General features: G+C 43.9%; 1 protein-coding gene across 1 annotated transcript in view; it reads right to left on the bottom strand.

Annotated features, from left to right (window-relative positions):
• The window catches only part of Fli1 (Fli-1 proto-oncogene, ETS transcription factor), a 133,179-nt gene extending 129,311 nt beyond the window's left edge, over positions 1–3,868 (bottom strand). The window contains exons 1-2 of the mRNA XM_008841364.3: positions 3,670–3,868; positions 2,415–2,494 (exon numbers count right to left, since the gene is read on the bottom strand). Coding sequence (XP_008839586.1) covers positions 2,415–2,453 — 39 coding nt within the window. The 5' untranslated portion in view covers positions 2,454–2,494; positions 3,670–3,868. The remainder of the gene's footprint in view (positions 1–2,414; positions 2,495–3,669) is intronic.
• Positions 3,869–20,129: the final 16,261 nt, after the last annotated feature.

Here is a 20,129-nt window from a genome sequence, read left to right as displayed (position 1 = left end):
CAGTGTCTCTGTGCGGGTTCTGAGCCCAGCCTGGACCTGGTTCCGTGGCTTTTTATTCTAGCTCTGCACTTAACAGTTCTGTGGCCTTGAACAAGTTTCTCAGCCTCTCTGAGCCACAGCCCCCTTCTCTGCACAATGGCCTTAGACTAGGACCTATCTCAAAGGGCTGTGGTAAACATGAGTGTTTAGAACTTGCTTGGCAGTCACCACACTGTCCTTATTATTGTGTCTTGACTTTGTCTCTTGCAAGCTCTGTGACATTAATCTCTCAACTGCAAAACAAATTGCTTCCTAAGGTCATTATCAATAATGTAGCACAAATGCAGTGCTCAGAACCAGGTCTGGCAAGGGCACTGGCTATCTGACAAGCAGCTGTCAGTGTCACCGCAGTTATACATTTAGGACTGCCTACAGGGGTCTTGAAGGGTCACCTTGCTTCTCTCTTTTACTTTGTTCTTTCTAGCCCCACCCCAGCCTAAAATGCTCCCCTGTGGGATCCCATCTGTGGCAGCCCTTTGTCTACCATTCAGGGACCCAGCAGCTTTCAGGAGACTGGGTGTAGAGGACCTCTTGTCCCTTATGGCAGGACTCAGCTCCTGGTTTCTGGGGCCTGGAGGCCTGGACCCTCGCTGTTTGTCAACAACCTCCAGAGGGTGCAGAACTGGAAAAGGCAGGGTCTTGGCAGTTTGTGCCCCTCTGGCAAATGGTTGGAGCCTGGAGCCTGCTGAACAGACCCAAGATTGTCCCTGCCACATAGACCTTTCCCAGTCATCAATGCACCCCTTTGTGCAACAATACAAACTTTGTGGCTGCTGAAAAATCTTTTTCCCCCCCTCAAAAAGAGCTCCTGCGGCAAGCAACTCATGTGGCAGCCCACAGCTCTCAGACAGCCTCCTTCCCCAGCTTAGGCTGGCCTGCTCCTCTGTCCTGGTCCAGCTTGCTTTCTTCCTGACCCTTAGCTCAGGTCTCCTGGGCATCCACTTACTCTGAAATTTTGGGTTCTGTTGTGGGAGTGGGAGAGAGGTTACAGCCCAAGACCACTGTCAACCCTGAGCTAAAGCTTTAAGAGCTCTTAAGTTTGACTTTCAAACTGGGACAGATGGGAGTAGGAGGAGCTATACCCTGGAAAACCAGAGTCCACTGACCCTGCCTTTCAGTCTGATTGGATAGTTTACTCTGGTACCCCTTGGGAGCCATCAGTCCATCTCTGGAAAGAATGATTGACACATGGGTTCACATCAATTTTTCTTTCCCCCTCCTTCTCTCTTCTCTCTCTCTCTCTCTCTCTCTCTCTCTTTCAGTCTGATTGGATAGTTTACTCTGGTACCCCTTGGGAGCCATCAGTCCATCTCTGGAAAGAATGATTGACACATGGGTTCACATCAATTTTTCTTTCCCCCTCCTTCTCTCTTCTCTCTCTCTCTCTCTCTCTCTCTCTCTCTTTCTCTCTCTCTCTCTTTTTCCCCCTCTCTCCCCTTCCTAGAGGAAGCCTCCAGGAAATGGCCTTCTTGAAATGAACTGTTCAGACCACAGGTAGGGGGAGAGAAGATGATTGCTAACAAATTTCTGAGGGGCAGTTGGACTTATAATTGGTGTTCCTTGGACATAACCTAAGAAGGTTATCCCATGGAGGTTTGGCTGGACAGGCCCACACCCTGCCTTCACTTTTGACTAAAGCTAGATGCAGCTAAGCTGGGTTCTGGTGTTGGGATGGGGCACTTAGGGTGGGGTTAGGATGAAGAACAGACCCCAGTCCTAAAGAAGGTACATTTGCAACCTCAGAGTGAATCTTCCCTCCTCCTCTGGCTGCACAGAGTGAGGATTTGGTCCTAGCCTCTATCCTGGGCAAGCCTGCTTGGTATATACTCTTTTCCCCTCCCGAAAGAGGATTTTCACTAAACGTGTAACCCAGATGTCCCTGCCCGGGTTTGTTTACATTCTTGGGAACTGTAGTGGAAAGGAGAAAACAACCCCTATGATGTGCTGTCAAATATAGCAATCTGAGCTTTGGAGGGATAGTCAGGCTTAGGTGGGCTTGAGGACTGAGTGGGTGTCCAACCGTTAAAAAGAAATTAATTGTCCCTACATACTTGCAAGATATGCAAATGCACACATCCAGGCACATTTGTGCATCTGCACACATTCACTCACATGCAAACATGGACACATCCTTAATGTAGGGGACTCACTGTGTGCCAGGTACACAGACCATGCCACACATTGGGGCAGGTTTTGCTCTTCTTGTGCAGCCTTCACCAGGACCCCCTACTTCCAGTCTCCAGAGTGTGTTCCTGATGCCAGGACAGCGAAGGTTTTCCCTCCCTTCCAGCTTTTCCTGGGCAAAGGAATGGCACCGAGATGGAAGAGGACAGAGTGGGGGTCATTATCTGCTTAATGATGTTGATATGTCTTACCTTGACATAAGAGGAGGTGTCAGGGACTGTCTGAAACATCCTGTGTTGTAGAAAAGGATCCTGAAGGCTCAAGAAGCAACCTAAGTGGGGAGAAACTTTGGTTACTCAGAAGCTGAGCAAGGGTGAGGGGTGGTGATCCAGAGGGAGAAGACCAGGGCAACTGCAAGACTCAAATTCTGGTCCTCTGGAAAGCCTCAGGTTAATCTGTACCTCTACCCACATGCCTTCAGGCTACAGGATGATGAGGACCTAGCCAGTTCATACCACCGGGGTGGCTTCCTTAAAGTCTTCTTACTCTCTTTAAGTACAGCTGGAGACAGTAGCCTTCTCAAGGGCTTGGGTGGTTTTGCATCTGGGCCTTGAGCTTACCCCTGGCTAGAGGAGAGAGCCTTTAGGAATGGAACAGCTTCCCTTCTGAGCTTCCAGAGCCCTCAGAAAATAGTTACCAATGGGCCCTTAAGGCAGAGACTTCTTTCTGACTCTCCCACCACCTGATTACTAGACTACTAAGCCAGGCCAGCTGCATTCTTTCCATCTGGGTGATGGATCTGTTGGGAAGGAACACTGAGTCAAGGTTTGAGGTCTGTGGAGACCCGTTTCCCATGAACCAACCCCTCCCTCTTTGAAAGAAAACAGGTTTGTGGCAGAGAAGCCGCTGAACACAGGATGCTCATTTTCAGTGGCAAAGGAGGTGGTTTCTTAGGTCAAAAGATTAGGGCTGGAGGAGCAAAGCCATCTTGAGTGCCAGCTGCCTCTGCCTGAGCAGGTCTGTCCTTGGCCAAGTCTGGTGGCTATCTCCCTTTCCTTTCCTTCCTTCTCTTAAACCATCTCTAACGTGGCAGCCCGCAGCTTCTCCAGCAGCCAATATGTTTCTGATAAAGCACTTTTCTCCCCACTAACAAATTCCATCTTTTTTTGGCTCCTGAAGCCACAACACACACACACACACACACACACACACACACACACACACACGAGAACTTCAGTGTTTCCTGGCTTATAGAGCTCCTTTGCTGATTCTAACCCCAACACTTTTACTTTTTCTTCAGTCTCCCAATTTTCTTTGGAATCTGGGGCTCAATTCACAGCAAAAGAGTGAGGGTGGGGGAGTAAGGAGTAAAAGAAGGAGAGGAAGAAGCAGCCTAGAAAATCCCAGCGTTTTGTGACTGCAACCAGAGCAGACAGTCCCCCAGAGAGGTGCGTGGACCCTCACTGCTGACAGAGGCAGACACCCATAGACCACAGAGACTCTCACCTTAAAGGACACCCTTTCCAGCTAAGTCCAGGAGCAGCTCCCTGACGTTCCAGTAGTGGGTGCGATGCGGTACAGTATGGTACGTATTCGTGCCCTGTCTCCGGGAACTTTGACAGTGAGGACTTAAAACCTGGTAGCCGCCTGCTGTTCAAATTTGCCTTTCTTTTGGGCGCTTGCAGACAGGCGGCCTCAGCCCCGGAGCATCCTGAGTGGCTGCTGGAGCCGCGCGAGTTTGAGAGAGCGCCACTTGCTTCGCCGCCTCCGCCAGCTCTGTGGGTCCCACTCCTTCTTCCTCTGGCTTTTCCCCCCTTGTAATTTGATTTCCGTTTTCTTATCACTATTTCAACTGCTGTCTGATGAATTGTTCTACAAGGACAGTTGCCCATCTGCCCCCAGCTGCTTTTCCAGAAACCACCTTATTTTACTGGGAAACCTCTAGGAATACTAGACACCACACAGGCATCGCTTACATGAGGACAGACAGCCAGGAGACGGGCTTTAGGTTGAACACTTACTCTGGGAAAGCTTGAAATTGTTGCTATGCAAATAATCCCTCTCCAGACTTAGTGAGGTCCTCATTCACGCTCCTGTTTTCCTACTTGCCTATTACTTGAGTCCCTCAAGCATACACTTTCTGACTAAAAAATTTTTTTTCAGACATCTTTAAGAGCAAGGAAAACAGAATCTTCCAGCCAGTTGATCAGTTACTCATGTGAGCTCAGCAATGGTAACAGCTTGTACAAGACTCAGGCAGGTTCAAACCAGGCAAAAATCCCAGCATAGACTTGGGGAAGCGGATAAGAAACCCAAGGAACTTTTGACAATTGTTGGCTTCGGGCAGGGGGAGAGGCAATCTCTTTCAAGGATGTGACTCTTGGCAGATTAACCAGGCTCCAGTGGATCAACCCACACTGAAGGACATTTGAGGACATAAATTAGACTATAGGCCCTATTTTATATATATATATATACATATATATATAATATTGGGTGGGGAGCAGTAAAGAGAGGTGTGGATGGGGGGAAGGGGAATCTAAATACTGTCAAGTTAGATTGTATGAAAATCATAAAAACAATTAAAAATTAATACAATTTTTAAAAAAGAACAAGGTGAAATATAACTATCATGGAGATACTTCTATGATGGAGTTTTAATTTTACAAACTCAAGCCTTTAAAAATACTCCTGTTGACAAGTTATTTTATGCTCGTCAGTGTTTTCTTGAGATTGAAAATGTTGCTTGCTGCTTCTCTTCCCTTTGTAGATAGGCCTTTGATGGGAATCAGGTTCTGGAGACCTTCGTCAGGTGCCTCCTACTGGCCCTCAAGGCTGTTCATGGTGAGCAGATATGCAGCTATCACTCCCTCGCTGTCCTAGCTGGGTGCCTACACTTGTTTTTTTGGCGGACCTCTGCTTTCTTTTCTTTTCATCTGACTGCTTTCATTCTGGACCCTGTGACAAAACTGGTGTAGTATCTTCCCCTTCACTTTCCACTTTCTCCAACTAGCTCTGGAGATTCTGACTAAAAGGCATTTGCCAGAATTCCATTTCAGGAGAAAGCACACTTATCGCCCAGATCTGCCCACGTGGGGGGTACTGCCAAAGACTGACGGCAGCCTTATTCATTATTTCCTTCTCAACAATATCCCGATTTTCTCTCCTGTCCCTCCCCCAAAGTTCCACATATTGAAACATTTTGTGCCTTAATAAGAGCAGCCAGGAGAGCTGGGAGGTGAAAGGCCAGCCTGGGACCGTGACTGCGGCTGCTGGGCTCCACAGTCCGACCAGGCTGCCCCGCCCAGCACATTCCTGACCATTGCTTAGGAAAACAAGACCCCGAGGAAGGGAGAGGGCTAAAGGACAGGAGCCATGGCCCCCAGAGTTCTGATCTCCCAGAGTTCTGTTCTCTGGATTCTTGGGAAGGTGTCTTCTCTCCCAGAGGGGCAAACATACTATTTCAAACAATGGTCAGTAAAGGTTATTATGTCTCTGTGTGTCCTGTATGTCAAAGATGATTCTCTTTAGGAAAGTAGAGGAGTTTGAAAGTGAGGACTTTAGTTATACTAAAAAAAGTGAGAACTGAAGAAACCATTCAGCGCTTCACCCCCCCCCCGGTGTATTTCTCCCCTTCTATTTATTTATCTAAGTTTTGCAGTAGACATATGAGGGATTGAATTTAAGGCCAGGTAAGTGTTCTACCACTGAACTATATCCCAGCCCTCTTTTCACTTTTAATTTTGAGATAGGGTCTCACTAAGTGGCTGGCCTTGAACTTGAGATCTTCTTGCCTCAGCCGCCCGAGTAACTGAGATTATAGACTTAAACAACTCTCTCTCTCTCTCTCTCTCTCTCTCTCTCTCTCTGCTAAGATTATTTCTAAGGCATTATTTGGTGACCTCCTCTGGACTCCAAGCTCTTTCTTCTTTCTGTTTTCACAGTCCTGAGTCCATCTTCATTTGCAGAAATATCTCTTTGATATCTTTCTCCCCATTAGCTCATGAACTCCTTGAAGGTGGACAGTTAATTTTATTCAAGTATGGATACTCAGTGTTCACAACAATACCAACAAGCACAGAAGAAAAACAATGACCTAGTCTATTTTTTCTCCATACCTACTACTTAAAGAAGAGGATGTAGAATAACCCAAAATATGACAGGGATAGGACCTGTTTGTCCTATCCATTGTCTGCTCTGCAGGGAGAGCACCTGGCATCAGTGCTGGGGTACTTCAGGTACTTGCTTCACTTGCACAAGCTGGCACCTTGAGATGGCCCCATTTCCCAGCTGATGGAGGGAGTCCCTGTCCTAGGCTCTGTACCAAACCCTGGGTGTGTCTGTCCCTACTCTTCCTGTGATTTCAGGAGCCGGAATGTAAACTCATTCTTAGGGGTGTCAAACGGCAGCATCTCAATAGTCTAGGAAAACAGACAGCAGATAATGAACAAAAAAGAGGGGCAGGCTCATGAAGCTCTCTCCCCTCTTCGTGTGTGTGTGTGTGTGTGTGTGTGTGTGTGTGTGTGTGTGTGCGTGTGCGTGTGTGTGTGTGTGTGTGTTTACAGGGCATGGGTGTACTGTAAGATGCCTACTGAGAGCCCTACTTTCCCAGTCTAGGCTCAAGGGTAGATGGAAAGTAGGACTCAGGCATTTTCCTTCTCCAGGAAGACATGGATAATTCCTGTTGTCACCTCAAGCCTTCAGCTGACCAGAAGAAAACTGATAAAATTGGTAGCAGCTGCCATAGTTAAAAAGCAAGTGAGGAGGGTGGACAGGGAAGACTCACTAAAGCCAGCCCATCTTGCACTATTCTTCAAAAGAATAGTAGGGTGTGGGGTTCTTACTGGATGGTTGACCTCCACCAAGCTGCTTCCCTGGGTCATGCATTTGCCACCCAGAGTCTAGTAACAAATGCTGACATGGAGGTCAGGACAAGAGAGGATAGGAGATTAGAGGTTAGGGGTAAGGGAAGAAATCTGGGTGTTAGTCCCCTGGGTCATCCAGGGGCTCTTGATTCCAAGCAAGACATTTAGGATTCAGAGTCCTTATCTGGCAATGACACAGCTACAGTTAGATGATCATAAAATACGGTAGAGTTTGAACACACTACAGTTCTGTGAGAATATTTAGCCTGGGGAAGGGTGGGAATGAAAGGCAAATAGAAGTTCTAAGGTATTAGAAACTTAGTGTTCCAGTTTTGATTCTACTCCTAATACTGGTATTATTGACCTTGTGTGATCTCAAAATTCATATGCTGATGTTGTAATCTCCAGTACTTCAGAATGTAAGGGTCTTAGTAGAGAGGGACTTTAAAGTAGTAACAAAGTAAAATAAAGTTATATAAGCAGGCTCTAATCCAATATGACAGATATTCTTATAAGAAGAGGTGATTAGGACCCAGGCAGGAGAAAGCCCAAGGGCAAGACCTTGTGAAGACACAGAAAGAAGATGGTCATCTTCTAGACAGATACCAGACCCACCGATCCCTTGATCTTGATCTTCTACCCTCCAGCACCATGAGAAAATAAATTTCTGATGTTTAAGCAACCCAATCCAGTATTTTATTTGGTAGACCTAGCAAGGATTGCTACATTTTCCCACAATTTTTTTTCTCCAAGTAAGTGAAAGGGACTTGACAGTGTTGACCCATTTACTCAAGTCTCTGTGACCAACTAGCCTGAGCCATACTGATTTATTATATGTCCATATGACTTATAGTCATTTGTTTACTATATGTGTTCCATCTTTGAGGTTCCTTCCACCCAAAATAAAATCCAAAGCCACATTAGTTTTAGCTTCCTTTGTGGATTTTTCTATCCTTTTTTCTAATAAAGATGGGGAAAGAGAAAAGTCACTTCATGTTCTTTGAATAAACAATTTCAAAATTTAAAAGGCAGCCAACAAGAAGGCACCTTCTCTCTCTCTCTCTCTCTCTCTCTCTCTCTCTCTTTTTTTCTTGGCCTTTTGTGGCCCTGGGCAGACTGCAAGTGTAGATTGAGCTCCTGAATATTTCAAGGACAGAGAAGGGGTGGGAAATCTGGAGAGGGAGATAAGTCCAGGAAATAGAGGCACTGACCAAAGCAAACTCCATGGAAAGAGTGGTTAGACAGGGATCATTTTGCATTCCAGGAAATGCGTGACCTGGTTGACCTTTGACTTCCACCATATAGAAACACACACACACACACACACACACACACACACACACACGCCCCAAAGCATGCTGATATATATTCTCTGAGGAAAAGATCTTAGGAGAGATAGCAAGAGGAACAAAATGGGGAGATGTTGGGGCAGAGGATCTGTATCCTCCAAGCAGGTGCAGCAGAGAAGGCCTCTCCAGGCTAGCAGACTTCCTCTCACCCCACCTATAAATCAAATACATGCAGTGTTCACTGGGACTTAGGACAAAGAATTAGGGTTCTAGGAGACTGTATATAGAGGCAAAGAGGAGCTCTCAGACCCAAGACTTTATCAGCTGCGTACTCATTCTTTCAACTTCCTTAGCAAGCTTTTCTTCTAAAGTTCATGTATTGATGGGTATCAATTATCAACATTAATTTTATTTTACTAGATAATTGCTGATACCTGTTCTGTTTGAAATTCTCATAATTCTATAGAGCTCTTACTCTAATCTGTAGTTGTATTTTTTTCAAGTTGGTAAGAAGCAGTCTCCATCCCCCTCTCTGTTTAAAACTGTGGGTTTAATCTTCTATAATCATTCCAAAGTTATTCTAGAAAATGTTGCTTTTGCTGGCTGAATGGAGCAGTTCATTCATTCATTTGTGTATGTGTGTGTCAGGGAAGGGCAGTCAGTGGAAAGGACCCAGTGATATCGTGTTCCTATCACTGAGAAGGCAAAGGACTGCAAAATCTGTTATCTTTGCTTCATCAATCTGGCCTTACTCAACCCTGAAAAGGAAGAAAGAGAAGAGAATTAAAAGAAAGCACCAGGTTCAGGACCTCTTGTAGAGAAAGTTCACCATTACTGGGAGGTCATCAGCAGCTTTAGAGGGATCAAAACGTAAAAGCATAGAGTGAGAAAAGTGGTTCAGTCATTGAAATTCTGATGTAGAAGATGACTGTATCCATTGAAAATAAAACAGCGCCCCAAACCTCCGGGGCACAGGTCACAGAGCTATAAAACATACTGTGTAGCTGCTAAAGGTAACAGAGAGCAGAGCTATCCAAAATGTATATTTTTTGTCTGTGTCCTTTCTTCTTTTTTCTTTATTTATTATTTTTATTTTATGTGTATGATTGTATTGCCTGCATATATGTAAATGTACCCATATAATGCAATGCCTGCAGAGGTCAGACGAGGGCATCGGATCCCCTGGAATTGGAGTTATGGAGGGTTGTTAGCCTCTATGTGGGTGCTGGGAACCGAATCTGGGTCCTCTGCAAGAGCAGCCAGTGTTCTTAACTGCTAAGCCATCCCTCCAGTCCCCCGTCCTTCCTTCCTGACCTCAACTGAAATGAAAAGAAAGAAGGGGAAAAAAGGAAGAAAAAAGAAAAGCCTTGATAGAAGCTTGGTCAATGCCGATTATATTTAACATGGAACCTTTGGGGTTGAGCATCCACTGGATGAGGATAAAATATGCATAATATCTCTGATACAAATGTCTGAGGATATTCTTTGGAGAACCACAACCCATTTGGCCAAATGCTTCCAGCTTCCGGAAAGAAAAGATGCCATACAAATGCTTTCCTGATCAAACACTGGTCTGATCGATCATTGTTATTGTTTTGGTGACCCTCAAGTTTGAGACAGGGTACTGTAGGTCCCAGAGAGAGCATGGTCTCTCACTGCTCCTTCAGTGCATGTCTCAGCAGCACACAAAACAATGTGCCCCACTTAACACAATAAACACCAGAGCTCACAGTCTTGAGAGTCTGAGGGAACCTGGTTTTCCTAGATAAGAGATCAAGCGGTTAGGGTGTACATTTTAAAATCAGACTTTGTGTACTAAGGTGTCTCCTAGATTTTTGGCTGAGGGAAAAGAGGGCGTAGATTTTTATCCAAATCCTACTTCTTTTAAGATGATCAGACTTGTGACACACAGATGAACTGAGTATCTGACTGGAATTGCTAGTGTTTCAACATGGTGGGGAAAGTGGAGAAAAAAAGGGGGAGAGGGATTAGATTTCACTCTGCCCAGCTTGCAAACTGCCTCTCAGGGAAATGGCTTTTAATGGTTGGTTATACTTTACAAAAAATAACTGGAGGGAAAGGGTGAGAGTGAAACTGACCTTGAAAGCATCAGCTCTTCAAGTATGTAAGCTCCCTCTCCTTAGCCCTCACCATTGTCCCCTGCCAAGCTTCAGCCCAAGACCGAGTTGGTTCCTGTGGCTGCCAGAGTATGCCTGATTTTAAATGGAGCCAGTTCAGCTTTCAACTCAGCTGGCCACCTTTGCTGGCTGTCCTGTCCTGTCCTGTCTGTCCTGTCCTTTTGAGATCCCTATCCATTTCATTTTACCAAATGTTTTATCTTAAAGGCCCTAACAATTGAACATCAGAACCAAGGGGGGTGAAAAACCTCACAGGCCAGCAGAGACCCTAAGGGCCCAAGGGTCTAAGATGGCTCCAGTTCCAAGATTGGGGAACCAGACGCCCCATCCTTTTTCTCACAACCCCAACCCAGTTGATTCCAGTATGCAGTTAGGGAGAAAGGCCAGGTGCCCTCAATTTGCTATGGAAAGATTACTTTTCCTGGTGGGAACCCAGATGCTGTTTGGAGGATTTTCCTAGAGAGGACTGGCAAGGGTTTTCAATTTTTCACTGAGGTTTGGCCTGCATTTCTAGAAGAGAAACGGGTCATGGCTGTGGGGCCCAGAAGCCAAAGAGGTGATAAGCACTTGCAATCTTGAGCGCTTATCTTCTCCTGTATCTGGCTTTCTTGCATTTATAAAGTAAATCGGGAAATCTCACCACAACAGGCTTTCCTGTGGAGGCTGGCATTTCCTGCTTGCCCCAGAGGGGACAGGAATGGAGGGAACACAGGGCTGACGTTCAGGGCCTGTTGTTTAGGCTCCGTTGTAACTGCTGCCGGAAAAGTGGAAGGCACCAAGCCCCAGCATAGTGTGAGCTGGAGTTGGAGACACATTTCCACACGGCATCCTAACACATAATGCAAGAAAAGCAAAACAAAAACACCGTAACTACTTTTTTGAACACACACATAGGCACCCGCACACACAAGTACATATAACATATAAGTGAATTACATATGTGTATTACTTGAAGAAGTGGCTGACATTTATTAAGAGATGGGAGGGGTAGGAGGTAAGGAATTCCAGGAAATAAACTTAAGACTAAATTCTTTAAAAAATACTTACATTAAAGTTAAATTACATTTTAATACACTGGGGAAACAATTACATAAGTTCCATAGCAACGAATTAAAAAAAAAAAAAAAACCAAAACGAAAACAAACAAAAAAAAACCCAAAACGAAAACAGTGATGCTCTTGTAAAGGAATTTCCCCTTCTCACCTCTCACATTTGTCCTTAGTGTACATTTGATTCCAGTGTTATGTGATTGCTATTGAAAAGGCCACCCAGGCTAACAAAAAGCACACCTTCACTGCTGTTAAAAAAATATGAGTGTAAGTAGAACGCCTGATCTTACTCTACTTTTACAACTTTTTAGATACATTTTTTTGTGATTGGAAGAATCTTACAGAAATTTGTGCCCAATTTCCAGATGAACAGAATACCAAACACAAATTGGTGGGTTTTTTTTTTCTTCATTAAATTGTCAATACGTTATTTTATTAAAAGACACAATGGCCATTGTTAACCATCTTTAAAAATTTTTTAAATGTATTCTTTTTTTGTTTTATGTGTATGTTTTACCTTCATATATGTAAGTACATCTGTGTTTTACCTGCATATATGTAAGTACACCTGTGTTGTACAATGCCTGCAGAAGTCAGAAGAGGGCATCAGACCCCCTGGAACTAGAGTTAAACTCAGCTGTTAGCCCCCATGTAGGTTCTGAGAACCCAATCCAGATCATCTGTAAGAACAACCAGTGCTCTTAACCTCTGGGTGGTTTAATTTCTGCCTTTCTATTTCCTGGTTGATCTGCTATTGACTGGTCCATGCTTTAGCTAAGCTTTGAAGCTCCTTTCTGGGGATGGGTGTGCTTCACTAAGGATGCTGATTCCCTGGTTTTCATTACTCCCTTTTCTCTTTTCATGCTTACAACTTCCACTGTAAGTGAATGAAGAAATAAAACATTTAGTGCTGCCTTTTGTCTCTCTTCTTTTCACCCCAGGAAGAAGAGTTGCAGATAGGACACACCCTGTACCCAGCCTCCCTCAGTCCTGTGTTACACAGCCTTGGCACTACACTCAGAGTCAGCATTCACTGTACAGACTACCAAACTTGGCTGGCTTTTCTACTGTGTTCCATCAGTGTTTCGATCCAGAAGCCCACCTTGCATTTAATGGTTAGATGTCCTTGATTGCCTAGGTCTGTGAATTTTTCACTCTTTCTTTCTTTTTTATGATCTTGCCATTTTGGAACATACGGGGGAACATGTTGAAAGATATTCTCCATATTACCTTATAGGCATTCGAGTTTGTCTGAAGTTTATCTGTAATTAAACTGGTTATTGCACTTTTCAAGAGCACCAGAGAGGTTAGGTCCCTTTTGTGGCACATCACGCCAGGAGTACAAGACGCTGATCTGCCTTAATACTGTTTGTTCCATTCTGTTTTAAAGACAAGAGGTTTATGTCCAGGGCTCTGGAAGTTCTGGTCCATGATCAGACAATCCTTGCTTGGGCTTTTGGTAAGGATGGTCAATGGCAGGAGGGGGAATTGTGTGTAGTGGAAGCTGCTCACATTATGAACCTGGAAGTACCTGTAAAGAGACAGGACTGAGAAAGCAACATATCACAGTCCCCTTCAAGAGCGCACCCCTAATGACCAGAGGACCTCACATAAGGGTCCACCTCCTAAAAAGCCATAGCATCTCCAGCGTGCCACCCTGGGGACCACGACTTTAGCACATGAACTTTTGGGAGAATGTTCTCCATATTGAAACCACAGCACCAGCAATGCCAACCTTGATTGCTTGGTCAAAGTGTTCCTGGCCAGGATTCAACTTAGAAGTTACTATTTTTTCCCTTTGCAATGGATAAGAATTTGGAAGCTGCTGCTTTGCAATTGATAAATATTTTTGTAGGGAGATACTTAAATGTCTGTTTCTCCTTATTGTCTCTCTGGATCACTGATTTTACCGTTTGTTGGTGAATTTCACCTCGAGAAATAATTGCCATGGTGTTCTAAGGGTAATTTTTGCTTACTCTTTTTATATTTATTAGTTGGAATGATTTTGCAAGGAAGAGCTGTTCTGGGCTAGGCAGGATAGCACACACCTATAATTCCCGCATTCAGAAGGTAGGCATAAGAGCATCTGGAGTTCCAGTCCAGCCTGGTATCCTGTATCAGAAACAAAAAACAAAACAACGGTAAGTTTTCTTGTGTTCTCCTTTACTTATTACTTTAACTGTCTGTTCTTAGCTGTACAGTATTATAGCTATTTTATTTGTTGACTTATAATCCATTATGTTGTTTCTCATCTTGTTCTGAATGTGGCCTGTGAGAGGTCTTTCAGGTTGACACCCTTGTCCTTTTATTGTTATTTTTCAGAAAGATCTAGCTACATACCCAAGCTTGGCCTGGAACTTGTCTCCTTTCAGCTTCCCTCGGGAGTGCTGGGATGACAGGTCACCACCACGTCTGGCTCCTTCATTCTTTGGGCATGCCTCCATCCTTTTTGGATGATTTTCCTTTCCTTCATCACCTCCGTACTTCTGACACCTGAGGACTTCTGTCATCGTGTCGTGTTCTCCTTGCTCCAGCTCTGGGATCAGCCGCTTCTCCAAGATTCCCTGGTTCCTTTTATCAGCAAAAGGTATTTAGATTTTGGAATTAGATGAGTCATTGTCACTAGATGTCAGTTCTCAGCTGACAAAATGAGAACCCTCATATAAATACGGTAAAGCAAATGTGCACATGTGTCTGTATTTCTTCCTGAACCTCTTTGCTTGTGTATTAGTTTGTTGGGTATGCTACCACAAAATACCATAGGCTTGGTGGCTTAAGCAGCAGAAATGTAATGCTCATAGTTCTGGAGTCTGGGTGAGTTTCTCCTTCTGTGCCTCTCTGTGGCTTGTGATATGGCCATCTTCTTTCTAGATTTTCATTTGGCCACTCCCAGCGTTTCCTCCTCTTCTCATGAGGACTCTAGTCATAGCAAAGTATGGCCCATCCTAAAGATTTCCTTTAATCTTAGCTCCTGAAACAGCCTGGCTCCAAATATGAACTACTTAGGGATTAGAGCTTTGACATATGAATTTGGGTGTGTGTGATTCAGTACATTTCAACCTATAAACACATATATTAAAAATGAGTTAATGCTGGGCCTGGAGATAGGGCTCAGCGGTTAAGAACAGTATCTGGGTTTGATTCCCAGTACCTATACAGAGGCTAACAGTTCCAGGGGATCCAACACCCTCTTCTGGACTCTGTGGGCATTGCATAACATGATGCACTTGCATGCATGCAGGCAAGACACTCATACACTTAAAATAAAAACGAGTAAATGAAGTGAATTCATGCTGAGAGTGCCATGTCAGCCTATTCCTACAGGTTTCATTCTAGAACTTCTTTGCAATTCATTTCCCGAACAGTAAGAAATCCGGCACTTAACAGGTTCCCTATAACACGTTGACTTCTTTGTTCAACCTTAGTTCACCTGTAAAATGCTTTCAAAATTCGTAACACCTATCTTTAGGAGAGAAAAAAATCACCCAACTGCAGTAGAGTGTTTATACAGAGTCCTTTTGGTCTTGGCCTTCAATATCTGGTCAACAAACCATTCTCCAGAGCTATCCAGGTCTTCTCTTATCCCATAGTTTGTTTGTGTCACGCATTTATAATCCAGTTATTTCAGTTGTTACCTTTTATTTTGAGATAGTTGCTCAGGGTAGACTTGAATTCACTTTGTAAGGCAGGCTGGTTTTGACCTTGTGGGCTCCCTGCCTGAGCCTCCTGAGTAGCTGGGCTTACCCTTTGCAGTGTGGGCTGGCACTGTAGCATCTTCAATGCCTTAACCATATAGTCGATATGTGGAACTCATAGTGTGATTCCTGACTTCGTTCTTTGGCAGAAATCATTGCAGCTATTCTGTTGTCTTTGACGTTCCATATCTGTGTGTTTGTCTGTCTGCCTGCCTGTCTGTCTGTCTTCTGTCATGCTACAGATTAAATTCAGGGTCTTGTTCATGCTAATTCTAAGAAAATGCTCTAGCCCTGAGCTACACCTCAGTCATACTCCTTATAAATTTTAAAATGACCTTGCTGAAATGTTTAGACATCTTCTAGCTTTGTGCTTATATTGTGTTGAACTTATGGATAAAGTGAAGAATGGTACCTCAGAAATATGTACTATCATAAAAATTGAAGTACATGGCCAGGCGTGGTGGCGCACACCTTTAATCCCAGCACTTGGGAGGCAGTGGCAGGCGGATCTTTGTGAGTTCGAGGCCAGCCTGATCTACATAGTGAGTTCCAAGACAGCTGGGGCTACAAGGAGACCCTGTCTCCAAAAAGACAAAAAAAAAAAAAAAAAAAAATTGAAGTAAATATTTATTTATTTTTAAAGGTATACTTCTTTATGTCTATATATGAGTGCCTACATGTCTGTATGCACCCTGTGTGTGCCAGTGCCAGTGCCAGAGGAAACCAGAAGTCTCTGGAGCCCCTGGGACTGGAGTTACAGGTGGTTTTGCTACTCGATATGGGTGCTGAGAACAGAACCCAAGTTCTCGATGTGGGTGGGAGCTGAGAACAGAAGCCAGGTTCTTTGCAAGAGTAGCAAGTGTTTTTAGTTGCTGAGCCATCTCTCCAGCCCTGAGTACATCTTTTAAAGAAAAGCACAATGTTTCTGCTTCTCCTTGGATCTTCCTATATCATGATATTTTTTCTTAACTTAATTTGTCACTAATGGCTAAACTGAGCTGCAAATATCAATATTTAACTTTTATGAATGGTTCAAAACTGAAAACGCAAATTATTGGAATAATTTTTTCTGGATTATTAAGAAATAAGGGTACTATATTTCCAAAATGAGACTCAAGTAGTCATACACTGCCCTGTATGTATAGAGATAAATTTGTGTCTATATTTTAATTTACTTGTACTTTTAATTTTCTTTTATTTACTTATTTTTATATTTTATTTTTATTTTGTTTTTTGAGATACAGTCTCTCTGTAGCCCCAGCTGGCCTGGAACTTGATATGTAGACTAGGCTGACTTCGATTTCACAGAGCTCTACCTCCCTCTGCCTCCTGAGTGCTGAGTTTAAAGGTATCTGCCACCATACCTGACTCTTTTCTTTGGTGGCTAAGACTCTTGTAGACAAGACTGGCCTCTAATTTTATATGCAGCCAAGGATGACTCTGAACTCCCGATCTATCTGCCTCCATTTCCCAAGTGTTGGGATTACCTGCATACACCACCACAATGGGTTTATGTAGTGCTCAGGATCAAACCAGGGCCTTGTGAATATGCTAGACAAACACTCTACCAACTGGGCTGTGTCCCTGGGTCTAAATTCTTTGGCTCTTTACTAGAAAATTTATTGAAAAATAAATGCCTATAGAAATCTGAATATTTATTAAGTACCCAAAATGGAATTGACTAATAGTGCTGATAAGGGTGACTAGTAGCTGCTAATAAACTAACATTAAAAAAATGTAGAGGCAGTGTCCTGAGGTGGACAAACATCTCTACTTTTGTGGTATAGCTGGCTGCAGAACCCTGGCCACTTATTTGACATTACCAAGCCCCGTTCTCCTATTGCAAAGGCAAAACAAGGCAACAGCCCCTGTCTCTAAGGATTCTTATAAAGATCAAATTATATTATATAGAGGCATGCAATACAGCAGCTGAATTGAAATCTTACTATTAGACATATTAATAAATAAACATTTAAGTATTAGCAGAATGCCAAAGTGTGCATCAGCAGAAAAAAATTCTAGCAAAAAATCCTGACTTATTTATACATGATCATCCCACATACAAGGGGGTATGTTCATAAACTGCCATTTATCAGAAAAGCTGAAGGTATCACAAACTCACTTTTAGGCAGAATTAGGAGGTTGTAAACTAACAGTTTCCTGGAACTATCTATTAATGCAAAAAAAGGTTTTAGTTCATGGGCACATATACTCAGGCATGAGTCAAGGATGAGCTGTGTTTAGCCTTAAGAATTCATCTTGACCAGCTGATAAATCATCCTCTTTACTTACTTAAAAACAAAGAATATAAATACAATGTTTACATTTTCATGACTCTTACATGGTTAGAGAGAATGTTGTCACTTTCAAAATTTTTTAAGGGGCTGGAGAGATGGCTCAGTGGTTAAGAGCACTGGCTGCTCTTGCAGAAGACCTGGGTTCAAATCCCACTACCCACATGGTGGCTAACAATGGCCTATAACTCCAGCTCCAGGGAATCCGCGACCCTCTTCTGTCTTTTGCAGGTATTGCACAACATGGGTGAACTTACATACATGCAAGTAATACACTCATACACAAAAAAATAAAAATAAAATATTTTTCAAAATTTGTAAAATTAATTTATGTGTATGTTTGCTTGCTTGTATATATGTGTACCATGTGTGTGCAGTGCCCTCAGAGGCCAAAAGAGGGCTCCAGATCCCCTGGAACTGGAATTATGAACAGTTTTTAGTCACTTTGTGGATACTGGCAACCAAATCCAGGTCTTCTGCAAAGACAGTCAGTGCTCTTGACCACAATGCCATCTTTCCAGTCCTGAAAGCTGTCTCTTTTATTGGCCCCAAATGTTCATCTTTTTGGTACACTAGTGTCATCTCTAAGCTTCCAGACTGTGCAGAGTCTGATCAGATGCAGCACTGGCCGCAGGAAAGAACCCTGGCATATTAGGGGCTGGCAGAAGGCAGCTCCTCTGGGCACATAGGGCATAGTCTATTTTGGGATCATGTGTCAGAGTTGATGAAAACAGAGGAAAAAAGGAAAGCTGTTTCCAGTCAGAGATTTCTGGGTGTTTAGGAGCTGGAACCTCACACCCTGATTCCAGCCAGGGGCTAGATTTGCAGGAAACTTGGGGGCTGTTCAACAATTCTCTAAGATTTGGGGCAGCACAGACTTGCAGGGCTAGCACAGGCTCAAAAGCAGTTAGGAAGCACTGGGCCACTGGACCCCAGCACATTTGCTCAGGTACAAATGCAGCTGGGGACCTTGGAACCTGGAAGAGCTCAAAGCACCGTGGGCTCTCCATGGTGGGTGACTCTGAGTCTGTCTTCTCCAGTTCCATTTCCTGCCTCTAACTGCCATAGCTTGATCGTTGAGACTTAGCCACCTGTGACTGCTGAGGAAAACGGGGAAAACTGAGCAGTAGCATTCATCTCTTCTAGCAGAGGGCAGACTGGGGGATGACTGAGCCCTGATCGTCAGGCACCACCATCAGCCTCTGCCTCAAAACCCTTCATTTAAGACTTGAGACTGTGCTTCGGTGAGCTTTGCAGCAAGCCCTTTCTGCACTTAAGTTTTTGCTTTGAGCTTAGAGATTGAGAAAGATGGATGTGACACACAGTTAAAGGGCAATGTTTCAGTTCTAAGGAGCAGGCCAAGGACCACCATGTAGAAATGAAATCAGGAAGGATAGAAGTCTGTGTCTTTGCCTTAAGGAGTATGCTGATCAAGGGGTTGTCATATGTGGGCATTCACCTCTGCTTCTCAATTTATGCAAGTCATTTTCTGTTCATCTGGCCTCAGTTTTTCTAGTCTTTTAAATGGGAATATGATCCATTGTTGGAAGAGGGTTGAGATAGTCATGAATGGTCAAGGTCCTAAACACCACATCCCAGTTCTGTGTGCAGAGAACCATGCCTTAAAACTTATTTAAAAAAAAATTCTCCAATCTAAAAATAATACCCTGTTGACACAGGCCTGTCTGTACCCCCTGATTTTTTCATTTTACGTGCAAAAATTTATGTTTTTCCATTTTTGTTGGCTACGAGTCTGTTTTTTGAAAGTAAGGTGTGGGAAGTCCTTCAGAGGTTCAATGGGAGACAGGGAATCGGATACAGTTTTTCTCTCTGGAAGGAACTTTCATGGAGATTAAAAAAAAAATGTTTAGGCTCCGCTTGCTACTGTAACCTCTAGTCCTTTGCCAAATGGCAACACAACAAAGACGGCCTCCTTTTCAAGTTTCTGGTTAATAAAACAACACAAAGCAAGACAAATAAACAGAAACAGAAGACTTGAGTTCGCATAACTTAGTGTGCACATGTATAGAGCAAGGACAAACCTCTGCTTGGATGGCAGATGACGTGTCCACTGGCCACCCTTCCTTAGGACAGACTTCCAGGATACAAAATTGTAACCCTAGATGCGGACACAATGGAGAGTCTGGGAGAGTTGCAGGAACGTGTGGCCTTTTTGTTGTTTCTTGTTGGTTTGCTCTGTCCTCTGGAATCTGTGCTCAGGAAGGACCGAGCTGGTACCTGAGTCCGTTTCTCAAGGCCATGGCTACAGGCAGGCTATTTGAATTGCTAACTCATGCTAGAGAGAGTGGACTGGACTGGATGGGTGATGGCATGGCATTTGGGAGAGTCGGTGTAGAAAAGAGGCAACACGTGACTAATTTTCATGAGAAGATCAAACTTCTCAGACTTCTGTCCTTAGTGATGTCTGGTCTTAGGACTCACCTGTAGTCAGATGAGAATTTGATGTCTTTTGAGAGAATCTCATGGTAGAGGATGCAGGGGAATGGGCTGCACATGGTGCCATGCTGCCAGGGTGCTGGAAGGTTTGTAGGGTTCTTACAGCTGCCCTATCCTGCATTTGCAGTGGGGTCTGGGAGGAGAGTGGAGCCCTTGTAAACCCCACTCATTCAGTCCAT

The sequence above is a fragment of the Nannospalax galili genome, unplaced genomic scaffold (assembly GCF_000622305.1).
Source record: "Nannospalax galili isolate Female #2095 unplaced genomic scaffold, S.galili_v1.0 scaffold541, whole genome shotgun sequence".
NCBI lineage: Eukaryota > Metazoa > Chordata > Mammalia > Rodentia > Spalacidae > Nannospalax > Nannospalax galili.
This window is presented reverse-complemented; position numbering and strand designations above follow the sequence as displayed.